At 45.6% G+C, this 27,350-nt stretch overlaps 2 protein-coding genes across 9 annotated transcripts; one reads left to right on the top strand and one right to left on the bottom strand.

Moving 5' to 3' along the window:
- Positions 1–363: 363 nt before the first annotated feature.
- Positions 364–17,160, top strand: LOC110492280 (ASXL transcriptional regulator 1). Of its 6 annotated transcripts, XM_036947241.2 has the most exons (13): positions 364–1,226; positions 4,471–4,553; positions 6,650–6,652; positions 6,803–6,920; positions 7,068–7,227; positions 7,914–8,044; positions 8,252–8,336; positions 9,244–9,366; positions 10,088–10,254; positions 11,981–12,077; positions 12,454–12,559; positions 12,709–13,690; positions 14,000–17,160. In XM_036947241.2, the coding sequence occupies exons 1-13, from the start codon at positions 1,170–1,172 to the stop codon at positions 16,700–16,702; spliced, it is 4,815 nt and encodes a 1,604-aa protein (XP_036803136.2). In that variant the 5' UTR covers positions 364–1,169; the 3' UTR covers positions 16,703–17,160. The 6 variants fall into 6 exon arrangements, with proteins under 6 accessions (XP_036803136.2, XP_021422145.3, XP_021422143.3 ...); XM_021566470.3 differs by lacking the exon at positions 9,244–9,366; XM_021566468.3 differs by lacking the exons at positions 364–1,226; positions 4,471–4,553 and having other exon boundaries at positions 6,536–6,652; positions 7,068–7,278.
- Positions 17,161–17,276: 116 nt separating this feature from the next.
- LOC110492281 (protein-L-isoaspartate O-methyltransferase domain-containing protein 2) lies at positions 17,277–24,978 on the bottom strand. Of its 3 annotated transcripts, none has more exons than XM_090203430.1 (6): positions 24,607–24,978; positions 23,352–23,667; positions 22,938–23,040; positions 22,420–22,591; positions 19,613–19,736; positions 17,277–19,059 (listed from the first exon to the last, which is right to left on the bottom strand). In XM_090203430.1, exons 2-6 carry the CDS (start codon positions 23,656–23,658, stop codon positions 18,620–18,622), a joined length of 1,146 nt encoding a protein of 381 aa, XP_090059556.1. In that variant the 5' UTR covers positions 23,659–23,667; positions 24,607–24,978; the 3' UTR covers positions 17,277–18,619. The 3 variants fall into 3 exon arrangements, with proteins under 3 accessions (XP_090059556.1, XP_021422146.2, XP_090059557.1); XM_021566471.3 differs by having other exon boundaries at positions 24,706–24,894; XM_090203431.1 differs by having other exon boundaries at positions 24,791–24,888.
- Between the last annotated feature and the right edge of the window lie 2,372 nt (positions 24,979–27,350).

Here is a 27,350-nt window from a genome sequence, read left to right as displayed (position 1 = left end):
CGTAGTTTCACTCTGTTCGTAGCATATTCTAGTTTTGGGAATAGAAAACTGTATTGAGATCAAATGTTTAATCGATGAGAACATTTGCAGAATGTCGGCCAAAATCCATCTGGCGCCATCTTCTCCAATGCAGGCCACTGGGCTTCCTCTCATCACCATATTTGGTCGTGAGTGGAAACGCCAACTGGATGCTTCAGATTTACAGTGAAACATCTGGCTCATTGTTCTATCTTCGGTTTCAGTGAGACTTCTTCATTCAACATGTCGGTCAGCAAACAAATGTTTAGTCTGCATGCCGCCACCTACTGTGCTGGAGTGTGTTAAGTGAGACTGCTTATAACAGCACCACCTGTAGGCCAATCTGTGACATTATTTTTTAGCAAATTACTCTGTGCCACTTACTTTGTGCCAATTTAGAAAAAGTTACACATTTATGCTTGAGTTATTCGACCATGTCAAGAAAAATAAAATCAAAGAATACAGGAGAGATAAGCAATAGCTTCGCCGTGAACCACTATTAATACAACAATATGGTTTAGTATGCGACGCTAGCTAAGCTCATGCGCAGAAACACGTCTTCAGGTCTAACGGTCCATCGATATAAAGTCATTTTTGACGAAAATTAAAACGTGTCAGTTTGAGGTTGGAATTATAACACAATCAGCTACTTAAGACATTGGCTCGAATCTAAAGTTGTGCCTTCAGAAATCGAGAAAATTAACCATTTAAGGAAGAATCGTCCACTTCCCAAACCCCAGTCTGGTCCGTTGAGTCCACGGAGTGAGTCTTGGGAAGTATCGCGATGTTGGGCCCTCTAGGTTAGAAACTGTGGTAGTAGCTTCAAGACGAGAGGCGCCCCCCGTATGTGTTTATTAGCTAGCTAGCGTCTTACTAGCCTTTAGGCGCGTTACCGTGCACTAGCGTAGAACAACAATAGTTTATATAGCTAAATGAATTAGCACAACAAGAGGCGTGCCTACCGAGCACCAGACGAGAGAGAGAACTAGCAACTACGTGGTGGGAAGGCTAGCGAAACGGAGAGAAACAGTTCAGCTAACGTTAGCTTGCTAGTTCGGGGTTTCTTGATCCACCGACCGTATTTAGCTTGCTAAAAAGCTAGCTGCTGCTGGAGGCGCAACCGATAACTGCTAGCTACTAGAGGGGAGGAAATGAAGGACAAACAGAAGAGAAAGAAGGAACGCACGTGGGCTGAGGCGGCTCGCATGGTAATACTATCTTTAGTTGTAATATAGTAGCTAGCTAATGTACTGACAGGGAAGAGGAACACTCAGCAACCAAACAAATATTAGTCGGAGCCTGGGCTGTCTTGTTGGCACTGCACGTTAGCTAGCAGGGAGTGCTCGGTTAATCTCCTAAATTAATTTAGCTAAATCGCCAGCATGTTAACAGTGAAATGAGTAAATGCACTGAGCCCCTGATAACGAAATACTCTTATTATTCATATGATTAACGTTAGTCATTCCAAGTGTGGTTGTAGCAGAGTCGTGTATTTAGATGGCTCTGGTTGTATCTAAGCTAACGCTCATTGTTGACAGGAGCATAGCTAACATACGGGTACGTCTGCCTTCCAGTTTGACCCTTTGTTTGCTAGCTAGCGAGTTAGCATAACCCACTGTATTGGTAAATTAGCCAGACTACCAGTGGTACCACCATTCACTGAACATGTAAACAAATAACTATTTCAGAGTTATCCACTCAAGCTAACGTTAATTACACTATCTGCTCTTATTTTAACACATTTAGACAGGTCCCTCTGGTAATGGTCAGAGCAAGGGTCAGGGGAATACCACCCCAAGCCTTAGCTAATGTTATCTAGGTGGTAGCCAGCTACAACCATTCAAAGTTGGATACAGTTGTCTTTATGCAGCTATCATAATGGTTATTGGATAGCTAAGCTGGTGTATGTATGTATGTCAAGTTTTTATTTAGCCATATTGATAAATAAGACAGCTAAGAAGTTTCTTGTAGGCTTCCAGCTAACGTTACTACCCAATGGTATACAAATCATGTCTGTGTTCTTGTGTAATGCAAGTCCTCTTTTGGCTTTCTTCAATGACCATTGCAACATTTTATTGTAATTCAGTTTTCCATTATGGTTTCTTCCGCAACAAGACAGACACCCGATTCTCTATGCTTTGTAGAGTGGTCTAAATATACAGGTCTGCTATATGAGGTAGATTACATTATTTATATTGTATCAGAGAGTACTTGGATTAAAATTGTGTGTAAAAGGGATATGCTATTGGGAATGTCATGAGGTTGCCAGTCAGAGCTGTGTCTTGATGCTGAGTAGGATAATCAGGCACCTACATTGTGTAGTTATGCAAAACCCTAACACATAGTGCCCATTTACTGTTGTAAATGGTCTGCATTCGGCAACAGTCCATTAATTTAAATGGTAGGCAGACCCCTCTTCTGCGACTCAACTGCCAGATGAGGCTGTGTTGCATAGCAGTATCATTGGTGTTTCTTGAGGATTTAGAACTGGATGCAGTTCATGACACATTTTATTCAGTACACATAGCTATAAAGCCTACCATGTTTTATATTATGCATGCATACTGCAGATGCATTATAGCTCAACTTCGGCTAATTTCTCATTTCTAATATGGGCGTGGAAGTTACTTAAATCTTAGGGTGGGGCTCTATTCCGTTGCCAGACCCTACTTTTCTGTTCTCTGCCTATCAGCATCCTTGCACGCCGCGGCAGCGCTACATAGCTCAGTGCCATTTTTGGTTTTCACTGTGTGGGGAATGCATGTATTTATAACCGAAGCCCATATGTCACTGCAGATCCTTGTGGTGCGAATGTTTTGGCTAGGCTAGCTTTTGGGGAGCCTAAACAATATTCATAGGCTGAGGTGAGTTTAGTGTGTTCCGAAACTTGTGCTAGGCCATGCTAGCTACTCATTATTCTCTGGGGCATACAGGAATAACAGACCGATTTAGTGATAAGAGATGTAAACAAAAATACAGACTTTCAAGCGTGGTTTGAGAACCGCCAGTGAGAAACACGCATACCTAGTTTGCACGCTCACACATTCAGATAAATGGGGATGGGCCGGTGTGAAATTGTATCTTCAACGAGATAGAGGAACACGCTTCGACTGCACCCACACCACCATATGGAACAAATCCATTTAGGGTTGCATAACACCACATACAAAAAAGGAGAACCTTCAAGACACTTTTCATACTATTACCAACAATGTCATGTTGCCTAGACAACCATAAGCACAGTCTGTAGGCTAGTTTATCATTTTCAATAGGCCTATCTTCAGTAAGTCAAAATAATCTATCTGCCTTGGCATTAATCAGGAGTTTGGTAGTGGTGTGTGATGGGTTTTCTCCATGCATGACTGGGCAGGTTCTTTTCTCCACAGATTCCAGAGAACCCTGATAGGTTTAGCTTATCCACCATCTGGCCTTTTGAGTTCATCAGAGACTGTTTTCAGTTTCCTTTTTCTGCAGGGACAAGGACAACATAATTGTTACATTGAATGCCACATGTCTTGGTATTCTGTAATCAACGCCTCACCGAATCATGGTGCATACTGTTGCTCGATTGTGATGTGCATCTTTAGTGTGTGTGCCTGTGTTGTGTGCTTGGAGTCGGCTTTGTCTGCTGGTCTCCCTGACCAAAATACCCTTTCCTCTTCTTCCAATTTCCTGCACGCGAGTCCTTGGGTTAATTTGAAGCAGCGCTCTACTACCCAGTCTGTATTATGTGTTGTTCCTTCTCATGCATCCTGTCATGACGACACACTGAGAGGCTCTGGATTGATCGCACAACCTCAAGCACCTATCTCTGGTCTTATTAATGGAAATTAATCAATAATTCACTGTATTTTTAAGGGAGTGGAGGTGGCACTTAAAACCACAAATGCTGCTAGGCTATGTAGTGATGTCACTTTATTAGAATTAGTGGTGTAGTGGAGGATAAACATTGTTTACGCACCTTTTTATTTTGCGTGTGTGTTTACCCACCTTTTGCGTAAAAATGCTTTGAAAGTATAGTGAGCATTACTTTTTTCACCACAGCTGGCAATCAGCATTTACCCACTTTATTTTTTATCACTTATTTAAATTGTTATTGTATGTTTATATGAATTGGTTCTCCTAGAGGGATAGACCTAGTTGTGGGTGTATTGTGTGTTGTGCTATTTCACTGTCTTAGTGGATATTAAAGCCACATGCCTTCTGCTGACGAAGCTTGAGTGGTTAACTCGGGCATTTTGAAACATTTTAATAAATGGACGCTAGTTTAATACATTGCCTTTTGTGAATCTTCCATTCATAAGGTATGGAATTCACATTTTGTTGCCTTTTTTCACCAGATATTTCTGAAGCTGCTGTATTCACTTACTGGATGTATGGTATAGTTGTAGGTATATCTTAAATTGTATCTGTATGGGCTATAACATGTTCATGACTGACTTTTCTTTCCAGGTTCTAGAGAACTTCTCTGATGCCCCCATGACGCCCAAGCAGATCCTGCATGTTATTCAGACCAAGGGGCTCAAGGAAATGAGGTAAACAACCACCACACACACATTTAATGGAAGGGCGATATTCTGGCATTTAAGCCCTTGTTCTACCACTTACCAGAGTCAGATGAACTGCCATTTTATGTCTCTGCGGGCAGTATGAAGGAAGTTAGCATTGGCTTGCAAAACTACTGCTAACTTGTGTTAGCGCATTGACTGGAAGTCTGCAGGTACAATAGCAATGCTACAGTAGCATACTGCACGCATAGACATACAAATGGTATCCACAATTTCATCTGATTCTGGGTAAGTACGGTTGAAGTCGGAAGTTTATATACACTTGGGTTGGAGTCATTAACTTGTTTTTCAACCACTCCACAAATTTCTTGTTAACAAACTATAGTTTCGGCAAGTAGGTTAGGACATCTACTTTGTGCATGACAAGTGATTTTTCCAACAATTGTTTACAGACAGATTATTTCACTTATAATTCACTGTATCTCAATTCCAGTGGGTCAGAAGTTTACATACACTAAGTTGACTGTGGCTTTAAACAGCTTGGAAAATTCTAGAAAATGATGTTGTGGCTTTAGAAGCTTCTGATAGGCTAATTGACATAATTTGAGTCAATTGGAGGTGTACCTGTGGATGAATTTCAAGGCCTACCTTCAAACTCAGTGTCTCTTTGCTTGACATCATTGGAAAATCTAAATAAATCAGCCAAGAGCTGATCTCCACAAGTGTAGTTCATTCTTGGGAGCAATTTCCAAACGCATGAAGGTACCACGTTCATCTGTACAAACAATAGTACGCAAGTATAAACACCATGGGACCACACAGCCGTCATACAGATCAGGAAGGAGACGCGTTCTGTCTCCTCGAGATGAACGTACTTTGGTGTGAAAAGTGCAAATCAATCCCAGAACAGCAGCAAAGGACCTTGTGAAGATGCTGGAGGAAACAGGTACAAAAGTATCTATATCCACAGTAAAACGAGTCCTATATCGACACAACCTGAAAGGCCACTCAGCAAGGAAGAAGCCACTGCTCCAAAACCGCCATTAAAAAAAAAAACAGACTACGGTTTGCAACTGCACACTGGGACAAAGATCATACTTTTTGGAGAAATGCCCTCTGGTCCGATGAAACAAAAATAGAACTGTTTGGCCATAATGACCATATTATGTTTGGAGGAAAAAGGGGCATGCTTGCAAGCCGAAGAACACCATCTCAACCGTGAATACGGGGGTGGCAGTATCATGTTTTGGGGGTGCTTTGCTGCAGGAGGGACTAGTGCACTTCACAAAATAGATGGCATCATGAGGGAGGAACATTTTGGTGATATATTGAAGCAACATCTCAAGACATCAGTCAGGAAGTTAAAGCGTGGGTCTTCCAAATGGGCCTTCCGAATGGACAATGACCCCAAGCATACTTCCAAAGTTGTGACAAAATGGTCTAAGGACAACAAAGACAAGATATTGGAACGGCCATCATAATGCCCTGAACTCAATCCCATAGAAAATTTGTGGGCAGAACTGAAAAAGCGAATGATCAAGGAGGCCTACAAACCTGACTCAGTTACACCAGCTGTGTCAGGGGAATGGCCCAAAATTCCCCCAACTTATTGTGGGAATCTTGTGGAAGGCTACCTGAAACGTTTGACCCAAGTTAAACAATTTAAAGGCAATGCTACCAAATACTAATTGAGTGTATGTAGACTTCTGACCCACTGAGAAATACAATTTGAAATAAATCATTCTCTCTACTATTATTCTGACATTTCACATTCTTAAAATAAAGTGGTGATCCTAACTGACCTAAGATAGGGAATTTTTACTAGGGATAAAGGTCAGGAATTGAAACACTTCAGCCAAATACATTTAAACTCATTTAAACTTAAACTGTAGAACAAGGGCTTAAATGCCAGAATCTCCCATTATACCTTTTAAAGCCCATCTTTATGGTAATGTATACCAGCAACAAAACCAAGAATGGAATTGCTCATGTTTTATGTAAAATAAGTCAATATGTAATGAGAATATCCATGAGAAAGGAATGTTTCAACTTTGACTCACATTTTTCACAATTCTTCCATGATCTCTACCTGGCCTGATCCACAATATGCTCAACAAAAACAGAAGGTAAGATGGCACAAGAACAAAGGGACAATATTTCCATTTTATGTTTAGCTGTCTCTTTGCATACCATAGGTATTGTTCTGCTTCTCACAGTCATCTTCTCCCCACTCTTTCTCCATCACCCCACCCTGTCTCTCTCTCTCTGTCCACCAGTGGCACAGCCCCTCTGGCCTGTCTGGTGACCATGCTGCATTCCCAGGTGAGGGGGGACAGAGTAAAAAACAGCATCTTCTTTAAGCTTCCTGGCAGGATGAGTCTGTTTACCTTGAAGGTATGGAACCAGCCCAATCCACACACCCATATCTCAAACACGCACGTACCTCTTATCCCTACCCCTAATAAACCTCATACAAACCCATATCTGGAATACACACGCATGTTTGTGATAGCAATCTCTCTTCTGACTGTCCCTCTGCAGAAGAACGCTCTGCAGTGGACCAAGAGTTCGAAGGAGGCGGAGACAGCCGAAGCCAGCACACTGGCTACTGCTAACACAGCAACAGCAGGGCCAACGGAAGGTGCGGAGCAAGAGAGCTGTGACTCCATGGAAACAGCTGCAGCCAGTGGAGAGAACGATGGTGTGTGGTTGTGCTCACCACATGCTTTCATCAGTGATCATTTGGTGGAGAGTAAATGCCCTTTTTATTTGTTTTTTTGCTTCCACTGTAAATTAACATTGTTGAAGTTTACATTACTCACCGCCCATCTTATCAACCTCCTTTTTACAGTTTATCCACCGTTTGTTTATTCCACTACATCACTGGTCTTTATTAAGCACTCACATCTAACACATCACTATTAAATCTCTCTGACTGCCCTGTTCAAAGGCACTTTGAAAACAACACAGGAATATGTGTCGTGATAAAGGTGGAAAGAGCATGCCTATGATAGAATAAATTGAAGTGTTTTTAAACAACTGCAAACCAGAGACATTTTTTCTTATTTTTAGGATGTGATTGTTGCTGTGGTTACGGGTGCACATGAAACTGCCAAACCATGGCATAAATCTTTCTCTTTTTTTTTTTTCTTTTTTTTAAACAAATATTTTATTTGGGTGAGCTCCTCTTTATCTGAGTACATGGCTGAAAAGTGCTAGATGATAAACCCCGCCAATTGTGATAACGGAAACCAAAACATGTGCAGTGTGAAAAACCTTATTGTCAGTGTTTGTGGTCCATGGACCATTTATCATCGACTAAACCATTTGGAACCCAGTAAAGAGAACCATTTGGTGTCTGACCATAGCCCCCTCTACTCCTCACAGCGTCCATAGATGAGAGCTCGTCCAGTGCATCCTGCTCCACAGAGCCCCAGACCAGGCTGAGTAGATCTGGAGTCTCTGGACAGGTGCGCTCTGAGGCCCAGGCACAGACCCGACTAAGTCGATCCAGACAGGTACACTTTACCCCCTCAACCTGGGCTGTCTGTATGTGTACTGTTGCTCAATAGGGATATTATAGGTGGTTGTGCGTAGGTCGAGTCGAAAGAGGTTTTTATGAGTACTACATGCATAGGAAATGATTGCAGATCGCCTTTGTCTGGCTTAGTGATAACCTTAGCATTCTATTACCTCTCACCATGTCCGTTTCTCCTTCCCTGCAGTCGAGCAGACAGAGGAAGAAGGCTGTGATGATGCCGCGAGTGGTCCTCACTCCACTCAAGGTCAATGGTGAACACGTCCCGTCAGGTGAGCACTTCTCTCTGCTAACCCCTTTGCTACCCTAACCCCATCTCGCTATGCCCACACACCTCTTCCTGGGCAAAAAAATGTTGCGGAATTTGTAGCATTACACACACAGACACCTCTGAGTCATATTCCTACAGTGGGCTTGGACCATTTCTCACCCAGCATGGGCCTCTACTGCTTTGCCAGTATTTGTATTCATGTGTTGCCTATTTACTTTTGCAGCAGCATTCTTAGGCTGTAACCTCTAAGTTTCTCAGTAAGCTCTGGGTAACAAAAACATGAGTGGCCTAAAAAACAGTTTTAGTGCTATCTATGGGAAGAAAGTGTAGGAATGGCTAGTGTTCCTGCAGGTGTCGTGTTGACTGAAATGTGACCTGTGTGCAGTTTTGACTGTGCTCCTCGTACACCCAGAGTCTTTCTCTCATTCTGAGGATCCCCTGAAACCCTCCCCTCTTGTGGCTGATTGTCTGTCAGTCTCTGCGTGCAGAATAACCCTCCTAGCCACTCATTGTCTGAGTGCAACTTCTGTCCTCCCTGCTTCTTTTTGTGTGCACCTGGAAATTCCAGTCTCATATCAGTCCTTCCCTCCCGCCTTACATTTAGCTGCCCAGTAAACCCAAGTGCTATCTATGAGGTGGGGGAGCTCTTTCTGAGATTTCTGCTCCACCCTACCCCCCACTCTCCTCTCTCTGTGTTAATGTGGGACTGGGTAACTGCTCCCTTTGCTTTGTCTGTATTGCTCACCTGTCCCAATCCCCCCCACCCCGTGCTATGGGCTCTGCTGCCTCCCCTTTTGGCTTGTCTGCCTGACCTGCCCACCCTCGCCTTCCCGCTCGTAAGTCCCCCCTCAACCACGTGACCGGAGTGTCTCACCAGGCTCCCCCTCCCCCCCACCTCTCCCCCTCAGGAGCAGCGGGGAGGCGCAGGGAAGACTCTAGGGGGAGTCCAGGCCCCACGCTCCGTGCCCGCCCCGAGCTGGCTAGCTGGAAACGCCCCCAGCACTTCAAGAGCTTGCGTGGCTACCACTCAGGTACAGGGGTTAGACCCGGGTATAATAAGACCCACCAACCCAACCAACCTCCCTCCAGTAAACCCTAAAACACCAACCCCTTACTCTCCCAGTTGTAACCCAGTTTATTTTCCTTTCATCATTGTTCAGGACACCTTTGGCAAAGAAATATACCTGATGGAACCTGAACTGTAAACAACTTGACAAATCTGTATATCTTATGAATTTAGCTGTCACAAATGAAGAGGTCAAAGAACATAATCTGGACATTGTGTACTATCTGTAGAACTATTAGATGTATGTCTCAGTTTCTACACAGGCCAGCTGTCTACGAATAAGCGTCAAACCTGGACTTTGGGTCAATCCCAGACTGACAGGGTGATTTGGTAGCTAACCAACAGTACGCTGGTCGCTATCATTGTCAGGGTTGCATTGGTCACTAATGCTAACTAAACAGCAGTGCATTGCAGGTTTCTAACTGAATGCCAGGGTCGGCTAGCTATCCCAACACTGGCTACCCGGCCAGGACATACTTAACCGCTCACTGACTGATAGCTGTTGTGATTGTGTTGGCTGCTTAACTAAATGCCTGAATGACTGTGTTGATGGATCTTAACTGGAGTTGTTGGCTTGCAATGGAACGGCCATGCTGTGCTTGCTGTTAGTTGAATGAATGAGTTTTAAATCATATCCATTGGATAGCATTAGCCACTTGCGGGCCTGTGGTTGTGTATGCCTGCAGGGCCCATGAAGAGGAGCCGAGGCGGGGTGGAGGTGGACTTTGAAACGCCCGGCTCTATCCTGGTCAACACCAACATCAGGGCTCTCATCAACATGCGCACCTTCTCTGCCTTCCCAGCCCACTCCCAACAGCAACTCCTGCAGCTCCTCCCTGAGGTTGACCGTCAGGTGAGGGAGCTTGCTCATAATTTATGATCCTAGTCATCATTTACAGTTGAAGTCGGAAGTTTACATACACCTTAGCCAAATACATTTAAACTAAGTTTTTCACAATTCCTGACATTTAATCCTAGTAAAAATTCCCTGTTTTAGGTCAGTTAGGATCACCACTTTATGTTAAGAATGTGAAATGTCAGAATAATAGTAGAGTGATTTATTTCAACTTTTATTTCTTTCATCACATTCTCAGTGGGTCAGAATTTTACATACACACTTAATATTTAGTAGCATTGCCTTTTAAATTGTTTAACTTGGGTCAAATGTTTCGGGTAGCCTTCCACAAGCTTCCCACAACAAGTTAGGTGAATTTTGGCCCATTCCTCCTGACACAGCTGGTGTAACTGAGTCAGGTATGTAGGCCTCCTTGCTTGCACATGCCTTTTCAGTTCTGCCCACAAATGTTTGTCCTTAAGCCATTTTGCCACAACTTTGGAAGTATGCTTGGGGTCATTGTCTATTTGGAAGACCCATTTGCAACCAAGCTCTAACTTCCTGACTGATCCACATAATTTTCCTCCCTCATGATGCCATCTGTTTTGAAGTGCACCAGTCCCTCCTGCAGCAAAGCACCACAACATGATGCTGCTCGTCCCTTGCTGATTGGGATGGTGTTCTTCGGCTTGCAATCACCCCCCTTTTTCCTCCAAAGATAACAATGGTCATAATGGCCAAACAGTTCTATTTTTGTTTCATCAGACCAGAGGACATTTCTCCAAAAAGTACGATCTTTGTCCCCATGTTCAGTTGCAAACCGCAGTCTGGCTTTTTTATGGCGGTTTTGGAGCAGTGGCTTCTTCCTTGCTGAGCGGCCTTTCAGGTTATATCAATATAGGACTCATTTTACTGTGGATGTAGATACTTTTGTACCTGTTTCCTTCAGCATCTTCACAAGGTATTTTGCTGCTGTTCTGGGGTTGATTTGCACTTTTCACACCAAAGTACGTTCATCTCGAGGAGACAGAACGCGTCTCCTTCCTGAGCTGTATGACGGCTGCGTGGTCCCATGGTGTTTATACTTGCGTACTATTGTTTGTACAGATGAACGTGGTACCTTCAGGCGTTTGGAAATTGCTCCCAAGGATGAACCAGACTTGTGGAGGTCTACAATTTTTTTTCTGAGGACTTGCCTGATTTCTTTTGCTTTTCCCATGATGTCAAGCAAAGAGGTACTGAGTTTGAAGGTAGGCCTTGAACTACATCCACAGGTACACCTCCAGTTGACTCAAATTATGTCAATTAACCTATCAGAAGCTTCTAAAGCCATGACATTTTCTAGAATTTTCCGAACTGTTTAAAGGCACAGTCAACTGAGTGTTGACTGTGATACAGTGAATTATAAGTGAAATAATCTCTGTTAACATTACTTGTGTCATGCACAAAGTAGATGTCCTAACTGACTTGCCAATACTATAGTTTGTTAACAAGAAATTTGTGGAGTGGTTGAAAAATAAGTTTCAATGACTCCAGTCTAAGTGTATGTAAACTTCCTACTTACACTGTATAACTCGAGGACAGATTCCCGGACCCAGGTTAAACCTTTCCTTGGACTAAAAAGATTTATCAATGGAGATTCTCCATTGGAGTGTGCCTTTTTAGTCCAGCCCATAATGTGTCATCATTTCTGTGCCATGTTGTCTGTGAATGTAACCCAGTATGTCCTGTCTGTCTTCTCCAGGTTGGACCTGATGGTCTGGCTCGCCTCAGTAACTCGGCTCTCAACAATGAATTCTTCACTCACGCCTCCCAGAGCTGGAAGGAAAGGCTTGCTGAGGGTTAGTACCTACCTACTTAATTATATACTATGGTTGGTATAAAGGCCCACTGATAACACGTGACTAGGGGTTAGTGACTGGCTACACAGGTGGGGAACTCTTTCCTTTCAGGAGTTAATTCGCTAGCAATTTATTTTACTCTACAGAAATTGCCAGGTATTTTTCTAGAAATAACATGGTGTACAATAATAACCCATGAATTACTGTCTCTTGGGTATTCAGTATCAGAAAGTACCCATTGATGCTATCACATAGCTTCCTACTAAATACCATGCAAATACCAGGGGAAACAGAATCAGTCAATACATTAAGTTATTATATAAAACGCTATAGCCAGTTATCTATATGTTAATCTAATATTGTTTGACCTGCTCAGGGGAGTTCACCCATGAGATGCAGGTGCGATTCCGCCAGGAGATGGAGAAAGAGAAGAAAGTGGAGGCATGGAAGGAGAAGTTCTTTGAGGAGTACCACGGTCAAAAGTAAGTCTTCTGAACATCCACAGCCACAACATCGGCTGTTATTTTTTTAAGCTCCCTTTTATTCCATGGACCATTTGACTTGATTGACTTGATTATTTCCACTGCATAACAGTGTATATACTCTTTATACTAATGTTATTTTGCTGCAGGTCTGGCCTGACCCGAGAAGAGTCTCTGAAGTTGACGATGAGCGAAGCGGCCGATGCTGCCACCAGCGTTCTGGACAGCAAGGTGGCCTTGGTGGCGGCGGGAACGCCCAAGCGCCGCAGTGTGGGCAGGCGGAGGCGTGATGGCAGGATGAGACGGCGAACGCGGGCAGACTTGAGACGCAGGGCGCAACGCACCCTCTGTAAGACCAACTCCCCTACCCTGCAGTCCTCCAAGCAGCTGGAAGGCACGCTCACTTTAGATGCAGCTTCTGTTGCCTCTGTCCCCTTGCCCGTCCCAGAGGCCACCACGGTGCAGGGAGGAGAGGTGGTGTTACAGGCCGACTGTGAACTGGAGGACCCGGCCCAGTGTGCCTCCCTAGAGCCCGTGCCCTGCCCTTCCCCTGTGCTCCTGCCTGTGACCATGCCTGTGCCCACCCTGACCCCGACCCCCAGTCCCAGCCCTGTATCTATCACCGCCTCCGATGAGCCTGAAGTCACCGCCCGCCTGCTCCCTGAAGAGCCTGCACCTGCCGTCGCCTCAACCTCCTCTCCCTCCTCCTCGTCTTCCTCCTCCTCCTCCTCGTCCTCCTCCCCTTCCTCATCTCCCTCCTCCAACTCAGAGAGACAGGGGGGGTTCACCGCCGGCTTGGATTCTTCCTCCTCGTCCTCTTCTTCCTCCACGGCCGCTGCCACCGCTGATCCACTGGACGACGGGGCCTCCATGGTCACCTCAGTCACGGGGGGCACAACCACCAGCAGCCGGGAGAGCAGCCCTGCAGCCAGCCCCGCCCCCATCATCGCCACCTCCGCCCAGGCTGCCAAGGAGCAGAAGAGGAGGCCAGACGAGCCCCAGGCCTTCTGCAGCTTCCCCGAAAAGAGGCCGCGAATGGAAGATCGTCAGTCCTTTCGTACCACAATCGACGGGGTTCACAAGGAAAAGCCGCAGCCGACAGCAGAGGAGCCCAAGGTCCCACCTATCCGGGTATGAGGTCACCATTTGTAATTGTAACCCTTTATTGTGGCTGTAGTAGTGCAGTAGCAGGCACTCAATTTCTGACAACCTGGAATCCACAATCTGTAAAGTAAGTTTGATTATTGTGAATTGTCTCCACCAAAAATGTCAAACCACGTTGCCAAAAACCAACTTCCTTCTCTGAAGATGGTAAATCATTAGTGATGATTGACTGGGTTTCGGTGTGGGATTCTTAGCCAAGCAATGGATGCGAATGTCTGTTATATGGCCTTTGTAAAATCCATGTTTGATATGCTCTCCTTGTCTGTGTCCCTCCAGATTCAACTCTCCCGAATCAAACCGCCCTGGGTCAAAGGGCCGCCAACCTACCAGATCTGTCCCCGCATCGTGCCCCCCGGCGAGGGCTCGCGGCGCTCAGGGACGGGGGCGCGCACCCTGGCGGACATCAAAGCCCGCGCCCAGCAGGCCCGGGCCCAGCGCGAGGCCGCTGCTGCTGTTGCAGCCACTGGGGACGGACCAGGGCCGGGCGGGGGCAGGGCTGGTGCTGGGCTACAGGATCGCAGCAGTGGAAGACGAACGCGAGAGCACCCAGGACCCGTCGAGCCCGGAGGAGCAGGAGACGTGGAGGAGCAGGGATCGCCTGCGGGCTCTCATCCGCCTGGAACACAACTACAGCAGTCCAAATTAGAGCCCTCTACCCCCACCCCCAACACAGCTGCCTCATCCCCCTCCCTGTCCACCTCTTCCAACCCCTCCCTGTCCTTCTCCGAGCCCCCGCAGACCCCCACTCCATCCCCAACCACCCAGGAGGAGCGACAAGGGGAGCTGAGTGGGGAAGAGGGGACAACACCACCACCAATCAAAGGCACCTCCAACGGACTCTCGGACAAGGCAGCGCTGCTGGAGCCTGAGTCGGTGTCCAGCCACCTCCGAGGGCGGGGCGAGGGGGACGACTGTGACAGGACAATGACCAAAAATGGTCCCCTGGCGCCCACCTCCATACCAGATTCTCTGCCCAGGTTTGGGGTCCAGGGTGTGGATGTGATCAGGTCCCTGGCTGGGGGAGGAGGGGGTGTCATCCAACATGGTTCCCACCACGTGGGGCCACAAGAGAACCCCCCCACCCCAGCAAGAGAGGGCCACAGCCAGAGCGAAAAGCATTCACAGCCCTCGGAGAGGGGGAGAGATACAGCCTCCCTCCCTCGTCTCCCACCTTCAGTCAGAGAGGACGAAGCAGGGCATCACAGCGATTCCACGGAGACGGCCTCCGACTGCGAGAACGAGAGCCAGGAGGAGGAGCCCCACCTGAGCATGTGGAGCCACCGCCTGCCTGCTCAGCGCAACGGCAACATCCAGCACCTCCAAAGGTTGTCTCAACAGGCCCACGGCCAGCCTGTGATCTGCAGCCCCCCTCTACAGCAGATCCAGCAGCCGGTCATCCAGACTCACGTGTCCAACCACCATGGCCACAGCCAAACGGTCATCCAGCCCTGCTTCCCCAACGGCCTGCCCAGCCAGAGTCTCATACAGCCAGGCCAAAAGCAGCCGCAGCCTGAATGCACTCCCCACCCAGACCAACAGACTCTCGCTGCGCCACACTCTCAAACCCAGAGGGGGCACAAAACGGACCCAATGGATGACTACAAAGCGTCCAGCCGGGGCTCGGCTGAGGAGAACTGTAGGCTGGGGCTGAAGCCTTCTCCCATGCACCCCACCGCTGGCTCCAAGAGGCTCCCTAGTTCGGCCCGGCCTGTGTCCACAGTGGAGGCCAACAATCCTCTGGTCACCCAGCTGCTTCAAGGCAGCCTCCCGATGGAGAAAGTCCTGCCGCAGACGCACTCATCCAGCAAGCTAGAGATCAACCGCCTGCCAGGGGGGCCCCAGCCAGCCCCCCAGTCCCAGCTCAACTGGCAGCAACAGACCAGGTCTCCGGGCCTTCGCTTCAGGGGTCCCACAGAGGCCCATACGGGGGAGTCCCTGGTCCCTGAGTTGTCCTCTCAGAACCAGCAGAAGTCCCCTGTTGGCCGAGGAGGCTCCCCTGGAGCAAGCCGGAGCTTCGGGTCCTCTCCCCTGGGCACAGTGCCCTCCCGCATGGCCTGCCTGCTGGAGGAGGCCTCCTCTCGGGCCACAGCCATGCAGCAGTATCTGTCCCAGCAGCCAGGTGGCTCTGTGCCCCTTGGGGCTGTGCCCGTCATCACATCCCTCTCTTCATCCTCTTCCTCCAGACGGAACTCCCAAGAGTCGGCCGTTATCAGAGAGTCTCCAGAGAGGCACCACAACAACATTGCTCAGCCCCGGGCCACCCCCGACCTCTGCCCCTCTGAGGTGGTCCCCACTGTCAAGATAAACTGGCACCCTTCCAAACCCCACCCCCCGCACCAACAGCAGCTCTCGCCTGCACCCAACGTGAAGAGCGAGGTTTCCTCCCGGCCCTCTTGTCAAGCTCTTGTCAAAACCTCCCCCTCTGGCCCCATGGTAGGTGGTGGGCCAGGTGTGGTGGTCACCAAAAAGGAGGCAGTGAACTCTATGGACGATTACCTGACTGGAGGAGGTGGGGCTATGGAGGGACTGCTGAACATGGAGATGTCTTTAGCCCGCATGGCTAAGAAGGAGGCGCAAAGCAAAGCTCAATACTCTTCCACCTCCCCCTCTTCATCTTCATCCTCCTCTTCGATCTCCTCCCTCCCTTTCCAGCTCTACGGTAAGCTGCCCAAGCAGGGCGGGGGCAGCGGTGTGTCGGCCCCCGGCTTCAGCTACACGGCCAACGTGTCTGTGGTAGACGGCAGCGGCTTCTCGAGGAGCATCGCCGATGGTGTCCTACAGCTGCGTCAGCGCCACAGTGCCAGCCAGAGCGCCACGCTCAGCATCCAGGCGTTTGCAGACAGCGCCGCTGAGGAGGTGGCCCTCAAGTGCTCCTGCCGCCTTAAGGCCATGATCATGTGCCAGGGCTGCGGGGCCTTCTGCCACGACGACTGCATCGGCCCCTCCAAACTGTGTGTATCCTGCTTGGTGGTCAGATAGGTGCTTTCGGTGACGTTGCTACAGTGTTGGTGGTTTGGTGTGCCACCTTCAGCATACCTGCTCCATGTATAAACTGTTAACTAACCTAACACACCCAGGACTTGTGAGAGAAACAAGGGTGTGGGACTTAAGGCTTCGACATGTTCCACCCTCGGAAGAGGGTGGAACACAGGCAGGGTGATGCCTTGTATTATACAATCGGTCTGTATTTTTTGTTGCTTATTTTTTCTAATGCCATTATGATTATTATTTTGTATTATAATTATTAATGTGAATTTACTTGGCACGGTTGATTTGTAAATTGTGCCTTTTTTTTTTCTCCAAAAAACATTTACCTCATCTTGACACCTGTCATCAGTTCAGTGTGAAAATGGTGGCTGTTTTGTTATTTTTGTTTTCCTCTCTGGGGAATTTGTTCTAGTCTTTCTTGCAAATAAATATTTTTTTAAATCATTAAAGCAAGCATAAATTCCATTTGTTTTTTTCTAATTGCTTTCTTTTAATTTTTCCCACACAAAGTCAAGACTACTCTGCAGCTAAGCACAATATTCAAAACTAATCAAGCAGTCTGGTCTTAAGCAATACAACTTTTTAATTTGCTTGCAGTATAGTTTAACTTGTTTTAATGATAGTCACGCTACAATTATTTTCCAAACATCTTGTCACACGTAGATATTTATTCTAAATACAAATTTTTACTTCCGCTGAACAACTTGACACATTGTAGAACGGAACCACAAGAAACATTTGGAGCCGGCCAGTGCTGGAGAAGTTTGGCACTGAGAACATCAGACAAAACATTTTATAAACAACCGATAAACACCACCAAAGAGCATTACACTGAAGTTCCAATGTAGACCAATTAGTACTTAAATTCCTTCACAGGTGGATACATACATTCTTCACTACTTTGACTACAGTTCTGCATTAAGAACCCAATGGTAAATTGCTATCCCACACTCATTCACTTTTTACCCCTAATCCAGGGGTGTTCTACAATCTCTGATTATTTGAAAAGATGTGATGAAAGAATTCACAAAATGAGTGAATTTGGGTAATATTGTTTGACAATGTGGTCCTTTCATTTCTATACCTACTGTGTGCAAAAATGTGTTACTATACTTTAATGCCTGGAGCCCTCGACATTTGCCTGAACAGAAATGGCCTCTTCAACAAATTCCCTGCTTTCACCAAGTACATTCAATTCAGTAAGATATGAACACAGAATGAGGAAAATATTTTCACAACATTTGGGGCTTTCAGTACTTGTAAGTCCATCTCAAAAGCTCCACTGAATTGTTCGGTCAGTCAAAAGTATAATTTTCCAAACAATCACATTTACAAAATTCAAAGGGAATAAAGAAGGACTTGGAGACTGGATGCCCCGGTTAGGCACAAGACCGAAGATACCCCAAAAGATGGAGTTCACAGGTAGGGAATTGAGTGAGATTATGAGAATTGAGTGTTCAGAGGAGTTGTTGGGATAGTCCTATGAGGCTGGTGGTGGTGACGTCTCTGGGGCTGACTAAGTAAGCTTCCAATCCCTAACTCGCCATCCTTGTTTTTCCAACTCAACTGTTACCTCCTAGGCACCTCTGGATAGGTTTACCTGGGCTGTCAGGGGAGGGGGAGATGGTGCCATTACCATATTGCTTCTACTTATCCAATTATTCTAGATATTCACTTCAACATGAAGTTTTTAGGGGTTGATTTCAAATTCACCAGTTGTTGACTTGCAACTTATTAGGTAGGCTGTATAAAAAAATAGTAGGAACTCATTTTAGCCATTCCACTGGAGTTATCAGCCTATTTCTTACACATCCATTACTTCTGAATCCAGAAAGGGGAGTCAACAAGGGCATAGGGATGGGAACAAGTTAAAGAATGGGCGCACAGCTTCACGTATCCTGTCCCTCCCTACTTCTCTCTGTAGTGAAGCAGGTACATCTTCAGAGGCTCAGGGAGCGGCAGACCCAAGATCCTCTCTCTTAGCAGGTTCACTGGAGCCTCATGTAGAAGGGCACCGCCCTCCCTCCTCTCCTCCTCTTCCTCAGGATCTCCTAGAACCCTGCAGTTCCCCTCTTCCACTTCCTCGTCCTCCTGCTCTTCTTCGGTGTCGGTTCCAGAGCGGTTGTTGTTGTTGTCCATCGGCCCGGGGATGAGGCGGCTCATGAATACGTAGCGGTTGGAGAGTAGGGTGGAGCCACGGTGTTGGGCCCGCCTCCGTCGGAACCGCTCCCCGCTGTGGGCCAGCCTCCTCCTGGGCAACGGCCCTGGCCCCGCCACTGTCTTCTTCAACGTCAGGCGGATAGAAATACGAGCCAAGTCCTGCAGAGTCCGCACCTCAAACATGGTCGCTGGGGAGGCACACACACCACACGATGAAACCATTTCACCCTGCCCACATAGTAAGTGATGGAAGTTCTGCAATCTCATTTTCTAACTATTCCAACATGCATGAGACAACAGTGTTCAGCTGCTTTCACCTCCTGCCTCCTTCCCCAGTCTCTTGAGTCTCCAAGGCCTGTATTCACAAAGCCTCTCAGAGTAGGAGTGCTGAGCTAGAATAATAATAATTTAGAGGGTGCCTATATTTCTTATTTTTTGCAAATCCTAACTCCCCCAAGACACCCTCGGAGTGGGGTCATGGGGTCACCCATTATCAACGGCGACCCTGGAGCCATTAGGGTTAAGTGCCTTGCTTCTCCCTCCCCTATCAGGTCCCCCTGTTGTATTCTTTATAATCTAAAATAAAATGTTTTATCCTAGATCAGCACACCACTACTCAGACGCTTTGCGAATAGGGGTCCAGAACTCCAACATGGCTACTCATCACACAAAAGGCTCACTTTGAAAACTACCTCTGCTACAAAGACAATTATATGACAGATATGCTCGTACAGTACTTACGTAAAGGCACTGCTTTAGATTTACTGTTGTCTCTGTGTTTGGGCAACACCAGTGGGGCAAATGACACAGCAATTATCTTTTTGGTCTCCCAGCTGTTGTAGCCTGTTCGAGTAATCTTGGTCAACTAAGGAGAGGAAGGACAATGATGTGTTTATGTGTACTTGAAATGTGTTTGTATTAAGCAGGGTTAATAAATACATCTACAGTGCATTCGGGAAAGTATTCAGAACCCTTCCCTTTTTCAAAATGTTGTTACGGCCTTATTCTAAAATGGATTAAATAAATACAAATGGCTCAATTTACACAGAACAGCCCATAATGACAAAACAAAACTGTTTTTTAGAAATGTTTGCTAATTTCTCAAAAATAAACAAACACCTTATTTGGTATTTAATTAGGATCCCCATTAGCTTTTGCAAAAGCAGCAGCTACTCTTCCTGGGGTCCCCACAAAACATAATACAGAATGACAATACAGAACATCAATAGACAAGAACAGCTCAAGGACCTACAGTACCTACCTACCTACCTACCTACCTACATACATACATACATACATTTAAATACGTTTTTAGACCCTTTGCTAGGAGACTCGAAATTGAACTCAGGTGCACCCTGTTTCCATTGATTGTCCTTGAGATATTTCTACAACTTGATTTGAGTCCACCTGTGGTAAACTTTATTAATTGAAAATGATTTGGAAAGGCACACACCTGTCTATATAAAAAGGTTCCACAGTTGACAGTGCATGTCAGAGTATAACCAAGCCATGAGTTTGAAGGAATTGTCCGTAGAGCTCAGAGACTGGAATGTGTTGAGGCACAGATCTGGGGAAGGGTACCAAAACATTTCTGCAGCATAGAAGGTCCCCAACAATACAGTGGTCTCAATTGTTATTAAATGGAAGAAGTTTAGAACCACTATGACTCTTCCTAGAGCTGCGCAATCGGGGGAGAAGGGCCTTGGTCAGGGAGGTGACCAATAACCCGATGGTCACTTTGGCAGACCTCCAGAGTTCCTTAGTGGAGGAGATGGGAGAACCTTCCAGATAACAACCATCCCTGCAGCACTCCACTAATCAGGCCTTTATGGTAGAGTGGCCAGACGGAAGCCACTCCTCAGTAAAAAGGCACATGATGGCCCGCTTAGAGTTTGCCAAACGACACCTAAAGGACTCTCAGACCATGAGAATCAACATTCCCTGGTCTAATGAAACCATGATTGAACTCTTTGGCCTCACTACCAAGTGTCATGTCTGGAGGAAACCTGGCACCTTCCCCACGATGAAGCATGGTGGTGGCAGCATCATACTGTGGGGATGTTTTCAGCGGCAGGGACTGGGAGACTAATCAGGATTGAGGGAAACATGAATGGAGCAAAGTACAGAGAGATCCTTGATGAAAACGTGCTCCAGAGCGCTCAGGACCTCCAACTGGGGCAAAGGTTCACCTTCCAACAGGACAATGACCCTAAGCACACAGCCAAGACAACGCAGGAGTGGCTTCGGGATAAGTCTCTGAATGTCCTTGAGTGGCCCAGCCAAAGCCCGGACTTGAACCTGATCAAACATCTCTGGAGAGTCCTGAAAATAGCTCTGTAGCGACACTCCCCATGCAACCTTACAGAGCTTGAGAGGATCTGCAGAGAAGAATGGGAGAAACTCCCCAATTACAGGTGTGCCAAGCTTGTAGAGTCATACCCAAGAAGACTCAAGGCTGTAATCACTGCCAAAGGTGCTTCAACACAGTACTGAGTAAAGGGTCTGAAGACTTACGTAAATCTGATATTTCAGTTAATTTTTTATAAATTTGTAAACATTTCTAACAACCTGTTTTTGCTTTGCCAATATGGGGTGTTGTGTGTAGATTGAGAAGGGGGAAACAATTGTATCTATTTTAGAATAAGGCTAAAATGTAACAATGTGGAAAAAGTCAAGGGATCTGAATACTTTCTTAATGCACTATAATTAGAAGGGAAAAAAGTGCATTTATATGGAACCTTTCTCTAAACCCAAGTCACAAATGGAGCACAGAGCATTAGCTACACACAAAGGAAACAAGTGTCAAAATGTATCAATGGTATAAAAACCACTTCTAGGAGCAGGACCAAGAAAGAAGAGACAACACAAACTCTACAACAGAGAATGCAAGGGACAGGGGAGATGAAACCACAAGACACCAGAATAGATTCAAGTTCTAAAAATAGCACTGGGTGAAGAGATGAGTTTATTCTAGTTCAGGGATCATCAACTAGATTCAGCTGCGGGACGATTTCTTTCTTAAGCGGATGGTCGGGAACATAATTACAAATTATTTGTAGACTGCAAATTGACCACAAGAAGCCCAAACAGATCATGTTTGACTAAGACAATAATCATTTCAAACCTTGCTTACATTTGTATATGATCATGTGTCTCTCTATTATTTTTGGGAATATTTGGGAACATATTTATTTTATTAAAATCACTTGGAGCTGATTTCTTGGTGGTTTTACAGTATATTATGCACCCCCCCCCCCCCCCCCCCCACACACACACACACACACACACACACACACACACACACACACACACACAAAAAGGGTCTGAATACTTATGTACATGTGTTTTTTATATATATTGGAAAAAAGAAAAAAAACAGTTTTTGCTTTGTCATTATGGGGTATTGTGTGTAGATTGAGGGGGGGGGGGGGGGATATTTAATCCATTTAAGAACAAGGCTGTAACGTAACAAACTGTGGAAAAAAATCAAGGGGTCTGAATACTTTCCGAATGCACTGTATGGTTTGTGGGTGTGCACACATGCTGACCTTCTCCTCCAATGGCAGCACTAGGATTCCTCCTACTTTGAGCAGGTTCTTCATGTAGTCTTCCTGCTCCCGCTGCACCCCAGCTCCACAATACACCCGGTCATACTGACCACTCTCTGGGGCTATCTCCAGACAGTTCCCTATCACGAAACAGGGCTCGCAGAACTCAAACCTACACACACACAGACAGAAACACACGTTTCCCCCATTCCAGTCTGATGTTTATTGGATAACTTTAACACTCCCGAAACAGTTTTCTCGACAATCTTATCAACGACACCTAACCCAGAATAAATGTGCCCTGTACACCGAAGACACAGACTTTGAGTGGTGAGAGTCTGTGTGGTGAGTAGCCTACTCACAATAACTGTTATCTTACTAACTTGTTACAGAGTAATTACATTTAACTGGTTGCGCCTGATGGCATTATACCAGAGTTATAGGAGCTTCTGCTCTGTTGACCTCCTTTCTCTTTCTACCACCTTCTCTCCAGCTCTCTCATCATGAAACCCTCCTACCTGTCGAAGCTGTCGCTGGTCTTGATGAAGAACTCCAGTTTCTGGTATGCATACTCAATGACATCTTGATGCAGCTCCACACCATGGTTCACTCCAAATGGACCTACAGTAAGGATGAGAAACAAGGAAAGAGTCAGTCCATCACCAATGAGAGTCCATCAATAATTTACACTTCTCAATTTTCTTTCCCTTGACAGGGCACATTCACAGGCTTGTGTATAGCAGTGGAGACCACAAGTGGCTGAGAGTCTCAATGGCAAGAATTGTGCTCAGCCTCTCTTGCTCCATTGCAATGCACTTTTCTAATTTAAGTCACAAAAGTTTTGAGAATATCTAGTGAATCTGGAGCAAGTCTATCCTTTTTCACACAGCCTAGATTTCACCTGGCCAGGTGAGGTTGGGACTCATACTCACCCAGTATGAGTCCCACCATGGTGCTGAGGTAGCCCGTGCCACTGCCCAGGTTGAGGAAGGAAAGGCCAGGCTGGAGGTCCAGGGCCTCCATCACCTCTGAGTAGATGCAGGGGGCTGAGAGGTGGATGTTGCCGTGCCTCCAGGCCAGGTCCTTGTAGGCGCTGTCCCGGAACTCTTCCAGATAGTAGTCGGCCCGGTCGATTGCTCTGAAGGCCTGCTCCACTAGGTCCGAACGGATGTACTGGGCCTGCTTCAGGTTGTCAATCAACTCATCATTGTCCTCCCCCGCACTCACTGCTCCTCCCATCTTCACGGTCTCTGAGAGAGAGAGAGAGAGAGAGAGAGAGAGAGAGAGAGAGAGAGAGAGAGAGAGAGAGAGAGAGAGAGAGAGAGAGAGAGAGAGAGAGAGAGAGAGAGAGAGAGAGAGAGAGAGAGAGAGAGAGAGAGAGAGAGAGAGAGAGAGAGAGAGAGAGAGAGAGAGAGAGAGAGAGAGAGAGAGAGAGAGAGAGAGAGAGAGAGAGAGAGAGAGAGAGAGAGGAGATTAAACGGAATGTAAGCTTGAGAGATCAGGTTGGTTTAACTAGGATTGAGTCAGACAAAAGGTGTCAAATATTGATCAATTGATTCATCATCCCCCTCGTCTCCCCAATGATCCGTACCAGCTTCTGTACTTTCCGAAATGCTGACCTCAGGCTCCAGATAATAACTTTTTTATTGCTATATTTGGATTAACCACTGACTTGGGACATTGTAAAAAATAAATGTTATTTTCCATCTGCATTTAACAGAGCCAAGCAGTAGCTGTAGAAAATAATTCGTATTTTAGGGTCTTGAAGGTGTGTGCAAAATACAGGCCTGTTTTATAACCACTTTCTTCAAGTCTTTCATTAAGTTCTTATATCATAAACAAGTCAAATAAGCCCTTTCCCTGTGTTTTCACCAGTAGCCGGGCGGTGGCACTGCCACAGTACACGAGAATCCTAGTGACGGTGGTAGAGAGGCATATTTCGCACCAATCAACGGACACACAAAATACAGCTGCGCCACTGAATAACAAAAGAGTCTGTATTACATAAATATTCTCATTGCCACCAAAACTACTGCAACCAACATTTAGGTCATCATTTCATACGCATTCGTCATAGTGTTTTGTTATGCCTTATTTGAAATAGTTTGATAAGGCTTTGTTATCAACAACCAACCAAGACGTGCACAAACTGCAGCCGCAATGTGAGCTACATAAAAAAAGTATCACCTTTGTCTCTGTTGATGTCGTCTATGAAGAGCTGCTATGCAGAGAAGAAAAATTATGGTCTGGTTGGAGCTAACAGAAATACGAAGCAGCTGTCTTTACCTTATGGAAGTGACGTTTAATCGACGCTGCTTTATAGTGTCAACTGTACTTCTCAAAATTATGTTGAAATCGTATATGTTGTTACCTTCTCGTTTCCCCCCATACACATTCAATAGATTTCACCACTATTATGGATGTAAACATTGACCAGCTGACAATAACGTCACACGCAGTAACACCCAAATGTGCGCTCAGCACCCCCGGTGGAGTAATATTGTAAGATCTGACAGGCGCCAGCAACACCTGGGCAGAGGAACGCGCCATTGTGAAAGGAAACTATTTTTTAATGTAACCTTTATTTAACTAGGCAAGTCAGTTATCTTCGATGGAATATTCGTCTTGCATCGGCCGAGATGTAAAGTGGCAATTTTAGTCCAATAGAAACTATGCTTTAAATGCGATTTCGTAATATCCATTTAAAGTTATTTACCTTGTTTGACATGAAACATAAAGCAGTATGTGGGATGTATGCCTATAATATTGCCACGTTCATGTTCTATTCGGTACTAGGAAACTCTGACATTTCCAACATGCTGATAGTAATTATAAACGTGTCGCGTTCAACGAATCATCAATTCGGACATTTTCGAGTTTGTTAGTGCCGACCAGAATACGAACGCGGCATAAGACAATTGTAAGCCTATATTGATACAGTGCCTATCTATAGACAGTCTGCACCCCTGTCAAAATGTTAATATTTTGTTGCATTATAGCCTGGAATTAAAATGCATATAGTTGTTTTTCACATTTATCTACACATCCTACCCCACAACCACAGTGTCCACAGTGTCTCCCAATCCCTCTTGTCTCAGCCTCCATTATTTATGCTGCAGTAGTTTATGTGTCGGGGGGCTAGGGTCAGTCTGTTATATCTGGAGTATTTCTCCTGTCTTATCCGGTGTCTTGTGTGAATTTAAGTATGCTCTCTCTAATTCTCTCTTTTGTTCTCTCTCTCGGAGGACCTGAACCCTAGGACCATGCCTCAGGACTACCTGACTACCTGCTGCTGCTCCAGTTTCAACTGTTCAGCCTGCGGCTATGGAACACTGACCTGTTCACCGGACGTGCTACCTGTCTCAGACCTGCTGTTTTCAACTCTCTAGAGACAGCAGGAGCGGTAGAGATACTCTGAATGATCGGCTATGAAAAGCCAACTGACATTTACTCCTGAGGTGCTGACCTGTTGCACCCTCGACAACCACTGTGATTATTATTATTGGCTTCCATAAAGAAGAATGGTCTGAACTGGCCAAATCTAGGTGTGCAAAGTTGGTAGACCTATCTGACTCACAGCTGTAATTGCTGCCAAATGTGTTTCCACAAAGTATTAACTCGGGAGATATGCAGTTATGATATCAGTTTTGTATTTTTAATATATATTTTTAAAAATCCACACAAATCCCCTTAAGTGTGGAGTATGGTGTGTGTAGATAAGTGGGAAAAATCCTTATGAATGCATGAAACTGAGGCACTGGCAAAATGTGAAAAAAGTTCAAGGGATTTTCTATAGGCACTATATATATATATATATATATATATATATATATATATATACTGTATGTAGATCGATCAATCTCTCATGGAAATCAATTGCTATTTGCATGTGACATTGGCATGAAATGCACTGGAATATGTATCCACCGTTTACATTATGGCTGGTGGGACGCACTCTTTGATGGTAAACAAAACTAAGTGGTTTTAATTTCATTGAACAATTGCAGATATGCTTCATGATATTAGCATTTCCTGAACTGGCCGACAGATGTCATCAGAGTTTAGGCCATAGGTTATAAACCACCATGTAACATATGTCTGTTCTCCTTTAAAATATATATACAGTGCCTTGCGAAATTATTCGGCCCCCTTGAACTTTGCGACCTTTTGCCACATTTCTGGCTTCAAACATAAAGATATAAAACTGTATTTTTTTGTGAAGAATCAACAACAAGTGGGACACAATCATGAAGTGGAACGACATTTATTGGATATTTCAAACTTTCTTAACAAATCAAAAACTGAAAAATTGGGCGTGCAAAATTATTCAGCCCCTTTACTTTCAGTGCAGCAAACTCTCTCCAGAAGTTCAGTGAGGATCTCTATATGATCCAATGTTGACCTAAATGACTAATGATGATAAATACAATCCACCTGTGTGTAATCAAGTCTTCGTATAAATGCACCTGCACTGTGATAGTCTCAGAGGTCCGTTAAAAGCGCAGAGAGCATCATGAAGAACAAGGAACACACCAGGCAGGGCCGAGATACTGTTGTGAAGAAGTTTAAAGCCGGATTTGGATACAAAAAAGATTTCCCAAGCTTTAAACATCCCAAGGAGCACTATGCAAGCGATAATATTAAAATGGAAGGAGTATCAGACCACTGCAAATCTACCAAGACCTGGGCGTCCCTCTAAACTTTCAGCTCATACAAGGAGAAGACTGATCAGAGATGCAGCCAAGAGGCCCATGATCACTCTGGATGAACTGCAGAGATCTACAGCTGAGGTGGGAGACTCTGTCCATAGGACAACAATCAGTCGTATATTGCACAAATCTGGCCTTTATGGAAGAGTGGCAAGAAGAAAGCCATTTCTTAAAGATATCCATAAAAAAGTGTTGTTTAAAGTTTGCCACAAGCCACCTGGG

Source organism: Oncorhynchus mykiss, chromosome 16 (assembly GCF_057628025.1).
Source record: "Oncorhynchus mykiss isolate SJ-2025 chromosome 16, ASM5762802v1, whole genome shotgun sequence".
In the NCBI taxonomy this organism is placed as follows: Eukaryota; Metazoa; Chordata; class Actinopteri; order Salmoniformes; family Salmonidae; genus Oncorhynchus; species Oncorhynchus mykiss.
This window is presented reverse-complemented; position numbering and strand designations above follow the sequence as displayed.

What these genes read in the sequence shown, in the direction of transcription:
- LOC110492281 (XM_090203431.1), bottom strand. Translation starts at nt 24,814, where the DNA reads ATGTGTATGGGGGGAAACGAGAAG. An exon ending in CATGGTGGGACTCATACTGG is followed by an intron (nt 23,041 to 23,351) that starts GTGAGTATGAGT and finishes TCCTTACTGTAG; the next exon opens with GTCCATTTGGAGTGAACCAT. An exon ending in ATCTAAAGCAGTGCCTTTAC is followed by an intron (nt 19,060 to 19,612) that starts GTAAGTACTGTA and finishes GTGCCTCCCCAG; the next exon opens with CGACCATGTTTGAGGTGCGG.
- LOC110492280 (XM_036947241.2), top strand. Translation starts at nt 1,170, where the DNA reads ATGAAGGACAAACAGAAGAGAAAGAAGGAACGCACGTGGGCTGAGGCG. An exon ending in GAGGAGTACCACGGTCAAAA is followed by an intron (nt 12,560 to 12,708) that starts GTAAGTCTTCTG and finishes ATTTTGCTGCAG; the next exon opens with GTCTGGCCTGACCCGAGAAG. An exon ending in CCAAGGTCCCACCTATCCGG is followed by an intron (nt 13,691 to 13,999) that starts GTATGAGGTCAC and finishes GTGTCCCTCCAG; the next exon opens with ATTCAACTCTCCCGAATCAA.